We start from the raw sequence: 15,667 nt of genomic DNA, 5'->3' as shown, positions 1-15,667 counted from the left end.
GGTTGCAGGATTTGTCTATGTTCAAATGACATTATAGACATGCATCTTGACTCAGTTATACTGCTTGTAAGAATTGTCATCTGGTTGGTGGGCTACATTAGCGATTCATCTGCGAACGTGTCTTTTAAAATGTCCTTTCCCTTCATGCATGTACACATTCTCTCAAATAGATAGGCAATAAAAGAAAACACAGGAAGGAAAAAAGAGCTACATTTTTTCCTGTTCTCTTCCCCATTACTTTTAACATTGGTTATATTTCCCTGAAACAAGTGGTTTGGGAAAGAACACACTGACTGCTGTAGGAACTTTGTAATCTTGACCACAGAGGTACATCTTGGCTCATTCCGCACATGCAGAATAATGCACATTCAAACTGCTTTCAGTGCTCCTTGAAGCTGTGCGGAATAGCAAAATCCACTTGCAAACAGTTGTGAAAGTGGTTTGAAAATGCATTATTTTGCATGTGCGGAAGGGGCCCTTCAGTGCATATAAAAAGTCAGAGGGAATTTGGCAGTGAAGGTTGCCAGTTCTCGCTTGGAAAATTCCTAGAGTTTTAGTGGCAGTACCTGCAGCAGAACTTCAATTTTTCCTGGATGGAATGGAATGGAATGCCATGGAACATGGATCCCCAACACTTCTGAGCCTGCGAGCGCAGTTGGAATTCTGACATGGCGTGGTGGGCCACAAAATGGCTGCTGAGGGAGGCAGCATAAAATGAATGCTACAGCTTGACTTCAGTCACAGTGTTAATCCTTGTGCTGTGGTGGCATGTGCTGCCAAAGCAATATTTTCAAAACTCTGTTCAGCCAATCAGAAGCTTTGCTGGGCAAAAGCCCTACCTGGCCCTGCCCACTTTTCTGGCATTTGGTGGGTACCAGGAAAGGTGTCAGAGGTGCCATATCATCCGCAGACACACCATGTTGGAGACCCTTGCCAAGGACATCCCACTGGTAGCACATCCCATTGGTATATTTTAATAGCAAGTCAGTCAAATATGAGGATACTTAAATCTGGTGATTGGTGCTGTGCACAGACAATGCAGATCATTCTACAAACCAAAAACTTCTAAAAATTCCCTAGGTTTGCAGAAAAATCTGAAACCTAGAAAAGAATATGCTGGGAGGTGGTGGTGGCTAAAAAACCCAAAATGATAATAGGAACTCCTGTAGCTTTTTTTTTTTAAAAAAAGAAGCTCTCAGTGGCAGTTGCTAGGCAACCACAACATTCCACATTCATTCATTCATTCATTCATTCATTCATTCATTCATTCATTCATTCATTCATTCATTCATTCATTCATTCATTCATTCATTCATTCATTCCACTTTTATACTGCCCTCCCCCAAAGGGCTCAGGGCGGTTTGCAACATAAATTTGGTTTCTGACAGTCCGAGGCAAGGAGAAGGGACAGGGCCCTTTTGAGGGCTGTTTTTGCCTTTGAGGGAGGACTTTTCAGGGCCAGTCCTGGCAGCAAATATTGGGTGACTTCATATCACCTGACTGCATGACATCACAGGCTACTTGCTACTATTCAATCCCACCCATCAGCCTTGATTTATAGGGAGTTTCTCTTGAGACAGGGCCTGCTAACTCCCCTTAAAAATCCATCTATGTTCACACAGCCCATACAGATGATAAACAGATGTGATAGGAGTAGTGACAACAAACTCCAGAAGGAAATTGACAGGAAGCACATAAATTTGGAAGCGGCTGTTGGCGTCTGATCCTTGATATAGCTCAGTAGCTGACTGCTGCATCTGCAGAATATTTTATGAGCTCTAGGCAATCATCTACATTATTTTTGAGAGAGTGAGTTTCCAGGGCAATCAAGTAATGAAAAGCAAGCATTTTAAAGATAACACAAAATATGCTTAAAGTACTTACAGCTTAAAGTACTTATGAGAAAGATAAGTAAGTTGGCCTAGTTTTTTTTTAACCTTACATTTTGCTGCAATTTTTAACAACTCAGAGACTGCACAATGGTATTCTTAGAGCCAGAAGAAGGAAATGGAGGGCAGAATTTAGTGAAGGACAAGGAACAAATCCAAAAGGGGACAGGGGGAAGGTAAAACCGGCATAATCAGATGAAGCATTATATTGGGCACATGCCGACCAATTGTGATCACACTTTGGTTTTGTCTCATGCTCTCCTTTGTTGGATATTCAAATGCTTAGCTGCAATAATCATTATGAAACTGGTCACCTTTTGGTTTGGCATAAGGGTCTGTAGAAGTTCGCTGGGTAACCCTGTGCCAGCCATTCTCTTTCAGCCTAACTTATCACACAGGGTTGTTGCGAGGATAAAATGGAGAAGTATCAAACACTGCGGTAAGCAACTGTGGGCCCACATCAAGGAGAGAACTGTGGTGGAAATATCATAAACATGGTTCCATGCCACAGATCCAACTCTAGACTGAATCTTAACATTTTATCCAGTAATGTTTGTGTGAAAGACTGATGCCATCTAGTGTCACATCCTGTTTATGAAAGTAGTTGGAAAGTAATTAAAATAATTCACAAAATTTTAGGGCAAAAACTAGAAGAGCAGATGAAGGGCTGAGGTAGATTTTGTTTTGCTCAGAAGTGCTCAAAGTTTATCTGTGAAGAATTATCAAATCGGGGAGTATTATGGGAGTATTAATATTATGTTCATTTCCCTCTCAGCCTGAAATACACAATTGTCCTACCTCTGAATTCCATTTCTTCTCCTGTCACCTGTTTAGACCAGTCCTTAGATTCCGTTGCTGACCAACTACCATGGTTAAACATGAAAACATGAAATTTTTTAAAAAGGTAGTCCATGTTGTATGCTACTGTATATTCTATTTTAATTTATTTGTTACAAGTCTCTTCCATGCAAGTAGCACCTGTATGAAATACATATAAAATAAGCATTAGAACTGCATGTGGGTTTTATGAATGACTGGAGGCTTTGCAGCAGTGGGGCTCAGTGGGCAGATTTTTCTTCCTTCTATCACTATAGAGAACTTACCGTAATACTTTTACCTATTTATTGCCATGTCTGTTCATGCATGTTTCTAAGTATGCACTTGATTGTACATGTTTTTTGTATATCTCCTAAATTATATCACTATGGGAAAAGAATGCAAGACCTCTTTGTGTTGTATGATGATAAGCAAAGACTGTCTTAAAGCGGTGGATGCCAGACTCCAGGTGAGTCTGATCTCACCTGATTGCCAGACAACAAACTTAGTTCCCCTAGACTCAGGTGTCTGCAACCTGCAGCTCTCCAGATGTTCATGGACTACAAATCCCATCAGCCCCTGCCAGCATGGCCAATTGGCCATGCTGACGAGCTGATGGGAATTGTAGACCATGAACAACTGGAGAGCCGCAGGTTGCAGACCCCTGTGGCCTAGAGAAAATACCTGCTTTGAGGGTGAACTCTATGATTCCGTGCCCAGCTGGGATCCCTTGCCAGGCTTCACCCCCCAAAATCTCCAGGTATTTTCCAACCCAGAGCTGAAGAGCCTACCTAAAGCAACTTGAGTCTGTCATGATTTATTACAGAAAAGTGATTTATCGTGCTTGCCACAAGGTGGTGCTATTTGCATGTAAAGCAAAATAAGCTGTGCCAGCTAGGATGCATTATCCCTTTCTTTTGTGATACCTTCAAGTTGGATAGCAAATGACTTGTGAAAGGGTGCTGCTTTGTACTTTTATACTTTGTATATTCATTTGCACTCATGGTTGAGGCAGCTGCAGTTGTACTGTCCGAATGGCCTCTCTCTCTCTTCTATTGTTGATATTGATGGAGTTATTTTAATAGAAACTAATTTTATTTGCCATCTGCCATCTTAATTGCTTTTAAAAAAATGTGTTATGCTTGCATTTCGAATGTCAGAAGCTTCTCTGGGCCTGTAAGGGGAGAGATGGCTTGCAAATATAAATATTCCACTTGTACAGTGAGTTGGAATATTTATGATTCTATAGTACAGAATCACAATGCTTTGTAGTTAGTATATATATATTTTTAAAAACACATAACCAGGAACCCATTTTTCCTCTGTTGCCTTTTCTCTCTCAAAGCTAAAATAGTTTAGTTTTTCCAGCATATTGCAAATCTATTTTCATCTTGTGTTAAGAAATGGTGAGATACGTCTAAAGTACAAAACACACTGATCTTTTCAAGGGGAAGAAAACCCCCGATCTCAAGTAATTATATTCAGGAGACCGCTTGAGTTCATCTACTGTGTTCTTCCAGTAACTTTCAGGAGAGTTTTCTCTTTTCTGTTGGTCCTTCAATATAGAGGTTAAACCTTAGTTCCATGGACCGATTATTTCTCTAGACCCACAGTTCCAAAGAGATGGCTTCACTGAGCAGAATCTTCATCTCCTTTAATCACCTGAGCATTAAGACTAGTTGTTCTTATTCTGCTACTGTACACTTTGATGTAGGCGTAATTTTTTAAACTGGAAACACAACTTGAAGACTGACACAAGAGGGTGTTTTTTTAAAAAAAAACACTTGGTTGAATGAGCAGATTCCAGTCGAAATTAAGGACATGGAAATCCTGTGGATTTCAGCTGAAAAGCAGTTCACACTTGAACCTCTTACTCTGATATCAGGATGGCTACTTTTGGCTGAATTGTTTCTGGGGCTCTATTCTGGAGGGAATTCTGGGGCTCTATTTTGGAGGGAATGAACCTGAGACAGGAGGAAATACCATGTTTAGGAGGTATCAAGGTATTCTTGTAAGGAGAAAGGCAGGGAGAAAACTTGAGTTAATCATGTGGAATGGGACTCATAAAAAAACTGGATGTGGTCTAAGTGGCCTTGTTTTATACATGTTTTCTTCTAAAAATGTTACGTACTATTTATGTGATACATGTCGAATATTCTTGGTATATTTTATTGCCAAGAATACAATTACATTCAGATAGTGAAAGTAGGCAAAACTGTGCTGAAGTTCTGTAAAAGTATGTAACTCGCTTCCATTGCTGGTCTGGTGTGCTTCTATTTGTGTGTGTTTGCTGAGGGGTGGGGGGTCAGATGGGGTATGTCTGCCCTTTAATGGGTTTTGGCTTCTTTGGGCTTCATTTGAATCTTCCGTGCCTATGCACATCTGCACTGGTCAGCTTTGCTCTTTCTAAAACAATCCTGATTGGGGCCCTTTGCATGCTTCTCAGCTTCGCTTCATCTCCTTTTGTTCTCTCCTTGCTTATGCGCCAATTCCTCCTGCCAAGAGCCATATTTGCCTATGACTGAGAATGTGTCCCCCCCCCCCAACCTCATTTGAAGCGTTTTCTTCATTTCTTCCAAAGCAGAACTTGGTGGTTTCCCCCCCTTGTGTAAACATGTGTACATATAGGCACGCAGGAGATAAGAATTGGAATGGCTGAGTTCTTTCAGCCATTCATTGTGGTTAATGAAAGATATGGCGGACTGAGAGGAAGAAAGTCCCTCTCAGCATTGGCTTGTCACAGGTCAGCCGGAGATCAGGAGGTCAGTCCAACGTGAGGTTCACTGTTAGATTATTGGGCAAAAAAAGGAGGGAATTTGGTTAGCTAGTTGGGTTTATTTGTGGCTTAGATACAAATTGAGTACAAACTAACTGGAATAAAGCTTAAGGATAATGAAAAAGAAATGCTGGGTCTGAAGCTGGTATTATTATCTTTCATTTGACTGGCTGTGTTACCTTGGTAAAATGGCACAAGGGAGCAAATACCTTCAGTTTTGAAAATCTAATAGTCATTTGAAGTCTGAATAGAATAGAATAGTCCTTCTCCACTGGGGGGCTCTCTGTGCAAGATCTTGTTTGCAGTTTTGGTGGCATTGATTATTGAAGGATGTGGTTCATAGGCTGAATATAGTAAACGGTTCATTGGCGTTTTTAAATAACTGAGTTCTTTAACATTCCTCTAAAATTCTTAGTGTATCTAATTTTTTTTAGCCAAAACACATGAGATTACTACTTGAATTTTGTTTTATTATTTGTACATTCTTAACAGGTCTGTGTATGATGATCAGCCAAATGCACACCAAAAGTTTATGGAAAAACTAGATGCGTGTATACGCAACCATGACAGAGAGATTGAAAAAATGTGCAATTTTCATCATCAAGGCTTTGTGGATGCCATTACAGAACTTCTTAAAGTTAGAGCTGATGCAGAGAAGTTAAAGGTAAGGTACTGTTGTTGAAAAACATTGAGAAGATTTCCTTGTTCTGGATATGAGCTTCTCATAATCACACATTCCTCAGACACATTTTTGCCTTTCCTATCTTGAACTAAAACATTTTAACTGGTGTAAGTATCACACCGCTCAAGACAGAAGTATGTTTTGTAATGAACAATATGTTAGTTTTACTTAACAGTACAGTAATTGTACATCACCTTTCATAAAGTTGTGGTCTATCAAAACATGCTAAAATACTTCATTTTTACTAGGACTCAGTTTTAAGTTAGACCCTCCCCCCCACCCAATAAATGTTTCTCTCTTTCTTCAGGAGTAATTGGAATTGTTGGGATTCTTTAGAAGCTAGTTGTGAGATTTCTTCCGAAGTGAGTTGTGTGGCTAGTTCTTTTAGCTCCCTTTACACTTTCGTGAAGAAAATATGCACACCAGACAGAATGAGCATAGTTCACCAGAGGTTATGATTAGAACAGCATTATATAAAGGATATTCAGATAACAAGGGACCCAATACAGCATCAATGAGGTCATTGAGCATCTTTGTTTAGAAATTAATGAGTTTTTTAATAAACTAGAATGTGCTCCCTTATTATGATGACCTAATGAGTCACTTAATATGTGGGAAAGTCTGAGGTTGAGCTCCGTCTGCACCTGCAGCATCAAAATGTTGCTGTGGCTCGGAGATTTCCACGTTTGATGTTAATCAACCACCCAGTGTTTGCATTCAGCAAAGTATGAACGTTTAATTACTATAAAATGCAATCGCCATTTCTCGCGGACAATGAATGGCACATAGAGCTCATTGAGGTTATCAAAAAGGGACCAGTGGTCAATTGGGGCAATGATTTGAATTGTTTGACAGACCTATGGAAACAAAAAAAGTTCAAAAATCCCAAGTAAATTTGAGAAGTTTGCCACAGAATCTGTTAGAAAGAACTGTCATAACTAATTGAAGTTAACAAAAAACCCTTGGTGATCAAAAGTTCAAGTTCAAGCTGCAGAGTTAATTTGGATTTGCGTTTCTTTGTTCTAAGTTTCTCATGAAGCATGATCTGATTACAAGGGTGAGCAGATGCATCAGGGCAATATATGCATTCTTGTCTAACAAAGGTGAAATTATTTTTAAGGTCCAAGTTACTGATACCAACCGAAGGCTTCAAGACGCTGGGAAAGAGGTGAGAAAATGGTGCTGCTTTGCAGCCCGTAATGAAAACTTGTTAGGGACAAAATGTGTGCGCAGTTTTAATTGTTGTGTGTTTTAAAATATCCAAGGTGATAGCTCAAACAGAGGAGATAATCCAGTGTAGACTGCAGCAGAGGAATATTACGACAGTGGTTGAGAAGCTTCAGTTGTGCCTCCCAGGTGAGTTAAAATAAATATGTGATGTATCTTAAACAGTATCAGTGTAGAAGAATGCCTCTTTTTTAAAAAAAGCAACCATTGTGGCCTCCTCACGTAGGATGTTCCTGCTTAGGCCTAGCACGGTAGATCTCTTCTTGTATATTTAGATCATAGAGGAGGAGAAAGGTGATGACTTCCTACATGTACGTCTACATTATATAGTTAAATGTCAGTTAACCTCTATTTGTTCATAACTGAATTTAGTTGCTTCAAAAGAAAGGTAAACAACAGCAACACTGTACCAGGGTCTTTATGAATCCTGCAGAAATTTTGGATATTTATTTTTAGCTAGCTACTATAATATTGCATGTGAGCCTTTGAAGTGTGCCAGATTTCTCCTAGGTAGAGCATGTCTTCTATGAAATGCCCCAGTAGGCATCTCTGACCTTCCGCTCTTTCATTTTGCTGTAACTTTGGAGGATTACAGTAGGTGGTACTGTTGGCCTGCTGTGCTCCCCACAGTGTAATTTAGGCACGCTGTGGAGTTTTTTTTCTTTGCTTAAGAGGTAAATTGGGAATATGTTAGAATATGGGTAATAGGCTTGATTGTGGTGTCCAAAGTTATTCTTTCTCTGATTTTGTCACTGTTAATGTGCTTCCCTGAGTATGCATATATTATTTTATGTTTTGGTTACTTTCATTATCCTGTTGTGTTTGTCTCTAAAATTGATAATGCAGTGGGTGCATGAATGTATATGTAATATATACACAGGCACGCCCACGTATTGGAATGTATTCATGATTTCTAGTAGAACTTATGCATCTTCATATCTTCATTTATTCAGTACTGGAAATGTACAGCAAGCTAAAAGAGCAGATGAATGTAAAAAGGTGAGTATATTTCTTCCTTGCATTCTGTTGAAATGTAACTTTTTGAATGAATGGGTGCATCCACTTGTCTTGTACAATTACCAACAGAATGGTAAAAGACTACTGCGCAAGTCATTTAATGAATCTTAGTCTAGTCTTATTGTATTCTCTTTGGAATTCCAAGCCTTTGTTTGTTTCATGTGTGTCATTACAAATGAACAGATGTTGGGAGAAAACTAAAGCATTTTCAAAGGCCACGAAAAAGCAAGCTCTATTTTGAAACAGCATAAAATACTCACACAACTTTAAAGTTGTTCCATGGCATTTAAAATTTGCTAAAGCTGGCTGTTTTAAATGATTTACTTATTGTGGAAAAGATGAGAAAGTTTACTAACCTGTTCGTAAACCATTCAAACTACATTCTAAATAAATGCACATAATTCCTTTAAAAAGTTCTCCTCCATTAAGTCCTCTGTATAGGCTGTTGATTTTTCGTTGTTGTCTGATTTAGCTACTTGATGCAGTTACTGTAATACAAAAGTTTGTTTAGGTAAAAACAATAAAGTACCCTTTAAATACATATAAATATTTTCACTCAGCCTTATTTCTCTGAGTGAACTTGAATAGGGATTGTTTGGGTCTGTTATGACCTAAATTTGTGAGCTCTTGAAAATCTCTTCATTTAATTCTTTCTAATATTCCTCAATGTAGGCTGTCCAAAAGTATATAGTTTCAGTGCTTCAAAAATTATCTGTAGATTTTTTTTACACAATGATAATCTATATTTTTTCATCACTGATGAAAAGAGTAGAATAATGCTAGGAAACCACTAGAAGTATTCCTTCTCAAGTTGTTATGAACAAATCACAGTTCAGCACTGTAGCCACTGTACCGTAGATCATGTTTGCTTTTTACACTTTTGTATACTCTACTAATCTTAAAAGCAGAATGTTTGGCTCTCTGTTAGTTCAGGCTGTGCTATGTATGCACTACAATCTCACCGAAGCACAGAAGGAGTGCAGAATGTAGAATTAACACCTAATTCAGTTTCCTTAGAATCCTATGATTTAAAAACAAACAGTTTCTAGTCACATCTAGTTTAGATGTGATGATTTGCCTGAAAATGAATAGGTAATGCTTTCTGCAATCTCAGAATCTGGGTAGGATTTGCAGTGGATGGGCAAGGGGACATCTGGGTCATCATGAAACAATGAATTATTCAAACATGATAACATGCAAAGTTGCTTAATTCTTTTAAAAGCCGAATTCAGCTTTTCTTGCTTTAGAATGCATGTTCTCTCTGTGTGTGTGTGTGATATATGTAGCCCTGGTTTTCTTGACTTCTTAAATAACTGATAATAAGACAGAATACTTTGTGTTCTGGATTCATCTCTTGTGGAAATAATGTAACAGAAAAAACACCTGTTTTTAAATTGTGTCCACTTTTCTGGTGAATGCTGTTGTAACTTTAAATGAGGCATGAGACATCAGAAGCAACAATTTAACAATGCTTTTGTGATACCTGAATTGTGTATATAGAGCTCATAACTGGTGCAGATCTCCTGACCACCCAAATATATTCCAATATATTCCAATATATAGAGCTCATAACTGGTGCAGATCTCCTGACCACCCAAATATATTCCAAATTTATTTAAATAAATGTTTCCTTTCTTTCGATATCCAACTGGTCATATATGTAACAGCATAATTTTTTAGTACACACTGTCCTGACAGCAAGTGTTCTACATCTTAGGGCTGTTAACCAAAATTGATTTTAATTAAAGAAAAGGTAAACTACTGTACTTGAATTATAAGTTCCTAATAAAAATATTGTACATGTTTGTAGGAAATATTTACAACCAGTGTATTTACTAGGCAGACAACAAGAGCATCTGTCTTTCAGCCTGAAATGACTTTGCCATGCAGTGGGAGTTCATCTTAGTGGAATGCCCAGCTTATTTGGAATACTGTAATGTAATATAAGGCAACCCTTGAAGTTCTTGTCTTAGTACAGTTTGGAAGGCAGAATTATTTGATTTACAGGGCAGTCCTAAGGGTCACCTGCTTCACCTTGACCAAACACTGGCATTCTCAGGAAGCCTCTGCACCCCTCGCTAAAGGACTCTAGCAGAGATCAGGAGTAAGAAGAAAGCAGGGCCACTCAGGCTGCAACCATGTATAGCTCCATTAGGTTTCCAAAGAATAACCTCTTTATTTAACAGTGTGTATTTAGAGGCACGGAATATTAATGAATGGCTGTACATTAGAAGTTACATGCGAAGCTTCTAATTCTTTGTCGGTAGCGGCTGTACTGTGTTATACGAAGGATGATAGTAGATTGTATATTCTTCTGCCATAAAGCAAAGCATGTAGGACCTTCTTGGTTGTAGAATGCTTTGCCTGAGTCCCAGTGCTTACTTAGCCCTGTTCCCTACCCCCCTATCTGTCTGAAAGTTTGAAACTAAAATATATATTTTGGCATAAAGGCTCTGGTATCAAAGTACTGTGTTCAATAATTCATAAAATAATGGCTTTAACAAAGGCAGTATGTGAACATTAATGATAATTCTCATATTCATTTGCTACTGTATTCTAAAGTGGAAACAGACAGTTTTCTCAATTGCTGTACCTCAATTGACCAAATTATCATCTTTGGGCGGAACAGAGTTTAGTGCATAAGAAAACCTGTAAAATAGTTTCAGCTTCCGGAGCCGGCCTTGTTGTATAGATAATCAAGAAACAGGAAGAACACGAGCAGTGCCAATCTTGCCAGTATAGTAATTTGGTACTAATGTGGTATAGTGATTTTAAAAGTCATGCAGCCTATGCCAATCCTACCAGATTGTTAAGGTAAAAATAAATAATTTGTGTACAATAGCCTTGAACTACTTCAAGGAAGAGTGGACAGCAAATTGAGTCACTAAGGAAACAAAAATAATGAAACTTACTTTATTAAATGTGCTTTAAATACAAAATCTCATTAATTGTTTCTACCACTAAACAACACCATGTGGGGAACCAATGTAAACTATTGGGGTGGGTTTCAAATGTGGGACTGTCAGATTCCAGTCTGACACTCTCCCCCACACTCTCCTCCCTTGGGAAAAAACCCCACAACTTCTGATTGAGATCTGCTGCTTGTAGATCGGACTATTTTAGAAAATATCTAAGATATAAAACCCACTTTTGCTAACTGTTTTCTTTTGAGACTGATAAGGGTGACAGCTGCTTTCATTTTAAATGTGCACTAAAGCACTTTGCTGTTCGACTTTTCACGGGCTCAGCATCTTGTTTAAGCTGCGCTGCAACCCCGTGCAAAGCAGCTATGCGTGCTTAATTTGCGTGCCAGAAATCTGAAACCCTGGTGGCTCTTTTGCTGGTCTGCTAACTAAGCATACGTAGCTACTTTGCATGGGTTGCGAGACCCTTTAAACAAGATGCTAAACCTGAACCAAGTTTCACAGGATAACTCTTTGCTTTGCCAGTGTCACACCGGGTCCAGTTTGCATGTACTAATTGCAAATGAGCCATGTATGTTGTGGATATATTTACCATAATTTGTTTTGATCACATTCACATTAAAAAACTGTTACATGTAGTTAGTGTTTTTGAGGGGGAGGGGACCCCTAAACGTCTCTTGCTTCTTCTTTTCAGATATTACTCTGCTTTAAAAACTATGGAACAGCTTGAGAACATATGCTTTCCTCGAGTTAGTCAGTATCGGTTTTGCCAAATAATGATCGAAAACCTTCCGAAACTTCGTGAAGAAATTAAAGAAATTTCCATGTCTGATCTTAAGGACTTCCTAGAGAGTATCCGGAAGCATTCAGATAAAATCGGCGAAACAGCAATGAAACAGGTATAATTGAAATCTAACCAAACTTGCTGCCATTAAATGTGATATTCGGCTGCAGGGCAACTAATAATTCAACCTCTCGTCATACATGCTTTGTGTATTAGAGGAATGGCACAGGTGCCTCCTACCTGTTACATATATACTCTACACTCTACATGGATCCTGATTTGCACAGCCTTTCCCCTTCACCTTACATAGGGACAAGAATCATGCAAATCAGTCCTGTATGAGAACCTGCATCTAATGCTGATATAGTGTGTATGGTGGTGAGCATCTTTCCCTCTTTTATCTGCCAAATTTATTACTGAATTAGAATTTGCGATGCGAATTCATTTTGGAAGTTTTGCTTGGGTGCATGGAATGGAAAATTTAATTTCCTTTGAACTATTTTTTCCTTCCTTATTTCTCCTCTTTTTTTCGTGGATAGCCTAGACCTGACAGTAGCACACCCTGCCTTCGTTGTGTCAGTGTCAAACACTGGGATATGGAATGTGGTCTTGTTTTGTGCCAGTTGGGCTCCAAGTTCAGAAAGAGCTAGGGAGGTAGCAGGCACAGGGGAAAGGGGACCGTGGGAGGGACGGCATCCATTCCCATATTGTGTACTGACTGTGGAAAGTACTGACAAGTCACAGCGAGCTTGTAGTGACGCCATAGGGTTTGAATGGCAAGCAATGTTTGGAGGTGGCTGCTGCCTGCTTGAAATTTCTTCTCTCATCCATCGGCCGCCAAACCCCCACCCCCCTTCTTTATAGCTGTTTGTCAGCAAGCTTTTCCTGGTATTTCTGTGTAGTTTTTCTCTTTGTGTCTTTGCATTTAGCATCTAACAAATAGCATTGTCTTCAGTGACTTTGCTGGTTAGAGATAAAAATCTTCTACCTTCCTGATCATGTTTATTATGATCATAGCTGAAACTTGTGGGAGATTTTTTAAAAAAATATTTAATGTACCTTTTGGTAATGCAGGCACAGCAGCAGAAAACCTTTAATGCTGCTCTACAGAAACAGAGCTATGGGAGAAATATGTACATAAATAATGACGGTGTTCCAGAAACAAGAAATGAAATGGTTTTAAAGCAAAACCTTGAAGAAGAAGAGGAACACGAAGCTGAGGTATTTCAAACAATTACTTTTTAGCTGAATACTTTAATTGCTCCTGAAATGGAGAGGTGGGATACTGAAACTTGTCAAGTGGTTTTCAGATGCAGGAAAACAGAGGATCCAAAGAGTTTCCAAGCCTCCTTAAGGGACCAAGTGAAATGTACCATTTTTCCTCTGAACAGCTCACCTCAGATTTAAAAGTAGCTTGCCTTGAAAAAGGAAACGAGGAAGGAGGGAGGCAACTATTTAAGCAAACAAGTATCATACTTGGCTAACATGCAGAAGAACACAGTGGTAGAATGCACTATATCCAACTGCAGCTGGAAGCCCACAGTTCAGAATAAACATTCCCTGCAAGTGGAAATTCAGCATGGCAAGCAGAAAAAGGGATACAGGTGTCTTTGTTCCTGCTGCAAATCTGCTTTTCAGGGACCCTTTCCCCCTTTATTAAAAGGAATTTTCAGAGCCAGAATCTATAATTTGCCATCTGAAGTAACGTAATCTGTTCTGTCACTGGAGGGCTCTGCTGCCTTATTTCTTGCATGAGTGGACCAGGCCTTAGTCTGCTCTGCACTTAAACAACTAGCTGTTCTGTTTCAGCTGCTGTAAAACAGCAGAAGATACTCAGTGACAGCATGACTATTTAATCTGGTGCTAATGCTTGTCTGTAGATGTATGTCTAAACTTGGAAAAAATAGATCATATTGCAGGTTATATTGTAATAGCATGCATTTCTGTAGATCCATTTTACTTTTGTAATGCAAAGAAGAGCATTCATGATATGTCCAGAGAGGTAGTAAGCTTAGTCTGTTAAAGCAAAAGTAAATAGAAGTCTTTAAGGTACCACATGACTAATGTTAAATAAACTTTGTTAGCCTTTAAGGTGCCACAAGACTCCTTTTTGTTTTTCAAGGAGGTCTGAAAGCAGATGTGTGTGTGATTGTTTGTGTGAAAGTGATAATACATTTCAGAAACCTAGTATATACTATGTTTTTGGCTGTTCCTACCATTATTTCCTTTTCTCTTCATGAATAGTCCAAAATGTTAATAGATTTTACCTTGATTTTAAAAAGTGCTTTTATCACATTTCCTATTGCTTTCTTGTCATATGCATAAAGTTTGAGTAATTAGCCCAGGTGTCTGCAACCTGCGACTCTCCAGATGTTCAGGCAGGGGCTGATGGGATTTGTAGTCCATAAACATCTGGAGAGCCGCAAGTTGCAGATCCCTGAACTAGCCTCTTAGTAATACGGGCCTGAACACATTTGCTACAACAGCTGGGTAAATGTTCATCTGCAGGTGATCTGTCCAGCTTATTGATCTGAATTTCTAACACCAATTTTGAGTTGTCATGCAGTATTATAGTTGTTCTTTCTTCTTGTTTCCTACAGGTTCTGACAGCTCATGATCTAGTAGATTTTTCTCCAGTGTACAGATGCTTGCATATTTATTCAGTTCTGGTATGTGTATAGTTCTTAATTTGTTTTGTTCTTTGCACATGTCTGATGGTTGATCTTTTCTGTGGGGAAGCTACCCACAAATTCCTTAAAACCTACCTATGCTCTAAAAGTATGTTCAAGCGTGCTTGCTTCCTTGCCAGCCACGTTTAAGGTTCAGTGGTCTGCTCTACATTAATGAAAGCTCATATAACCTTTGTAAGCACAATGAAGCTAAGTGGGTATTTGATTGGATAATGTAAGTAAGTTACCCAAGTGCACTCTTGTGGAAGTGTTGATCATTCACAACAAAATAGTCAAACACTGAGCCAAGGTTCTTCTGTTGCTTTAAAATATTTACTAAGTAAAGAAGTTCAGGGGCACCAACCATTTGAGCCAAGTTTAAAAGTTCCTTTTTTCTCCCACTATTCTAAACTATATTTCAATGTTATGTTTCTATCAGTATTGACCATAGTCAGTGGATTTATTTATCAAGGTGAATTAATTTATTTGCTTGTTTATTTACAATAAAGTCTACTTTTCTCACTAGGATTGAACGTGAATTAATTTATTTGTTTATATTATTTATAGTCTACCTTACTGGGATTCAAGGTGTATTATACAGAATGAGTCAGTATAATCAACAAGATGGGACATTCAGTAAGCAATAAAATAGGATTTGGGTTGTAGATCTAACCAGAAGTTTTAAAAACCGAACCGAAGTGAAGCATAATGACACATTTGATGGCATATTAAATGAGGCAAAATTGCACAGCAGGAGCCAGCCCACAGCAAACTATACACAGTAGTACAGTTTGGGAAACTTTCTGATCTCTTCAGGCTGGCCGTCATTAGCGTTTGGAATTCTGGTTTGAAGCTGGTTTCAAACTTCAAAGTTCTGAGTTAC

The 15,667-nt window shown here is 38.7% G+C and overlaps 1 protein-coding gene across 6 annotated transcripts in view; it reads left to right on the top strand.

Annotated features, from left to right (window-relative positions):
* EXOC6 (exocyst complex component 6) overlaps positions 1-15,667 on the top strand; it is a 116,519-nt gene that overhangs the window by 26,355 nt on the left and 74,497 nt on the right. For all 6 annotated transcript variants that reach the window (XM_048505974.1, XM_048505973.1, XM_048505975.1 and 3 more), the window contains exons 2-8: positions 5,974-6,145; positions 7,284-7,331; positions 7,429-7,519; positions 8,344-8,389; positions 12,026-12,230; positions 13,190-13,336; positions 14,716-14,784. In XM_048505974.1, the coding sequence (XP_048361931.1) occupies positions 5,974-6,145; positions 7,284-7,331; positions 7,429-7,519; positions 8,344-8,389; positions 12,026-12,230; positions 13,190-13,336; positions 14,716-14,784 (778 nt within the window). The remainder of the gene's footprint in view (positions 1-5,973; positions 6,146-7,283; positions 7,332-7,428; positions 7,520-8,343; positions 8,390-12,025; positions 12,231-13,189; positions 13,337-14,715; positions 14,785-15,667) is intronic.

This window comes from Sphaerodactylus townsendi, linkage group LG08, assembly GCF_021028975.2.
Source record: "Sphaerodactylus townsendi isolate TG3544 linkage group LG08, MPM_Stown_v2.3, whole genome shotgun sequence".
Lineage (NCBI taxonomy): Eukaryota > Metazoa > Chordata > Lepidosauria > Squamata > Sphaerodactylidae > Sphaerodactylus > Sphaerodactylus townsendi.
The sequence above is the reverse complement of the archived record's forward strand: the minus strand, read 5'-3'. Positions and strand labels throughout refer to the sequence as shown.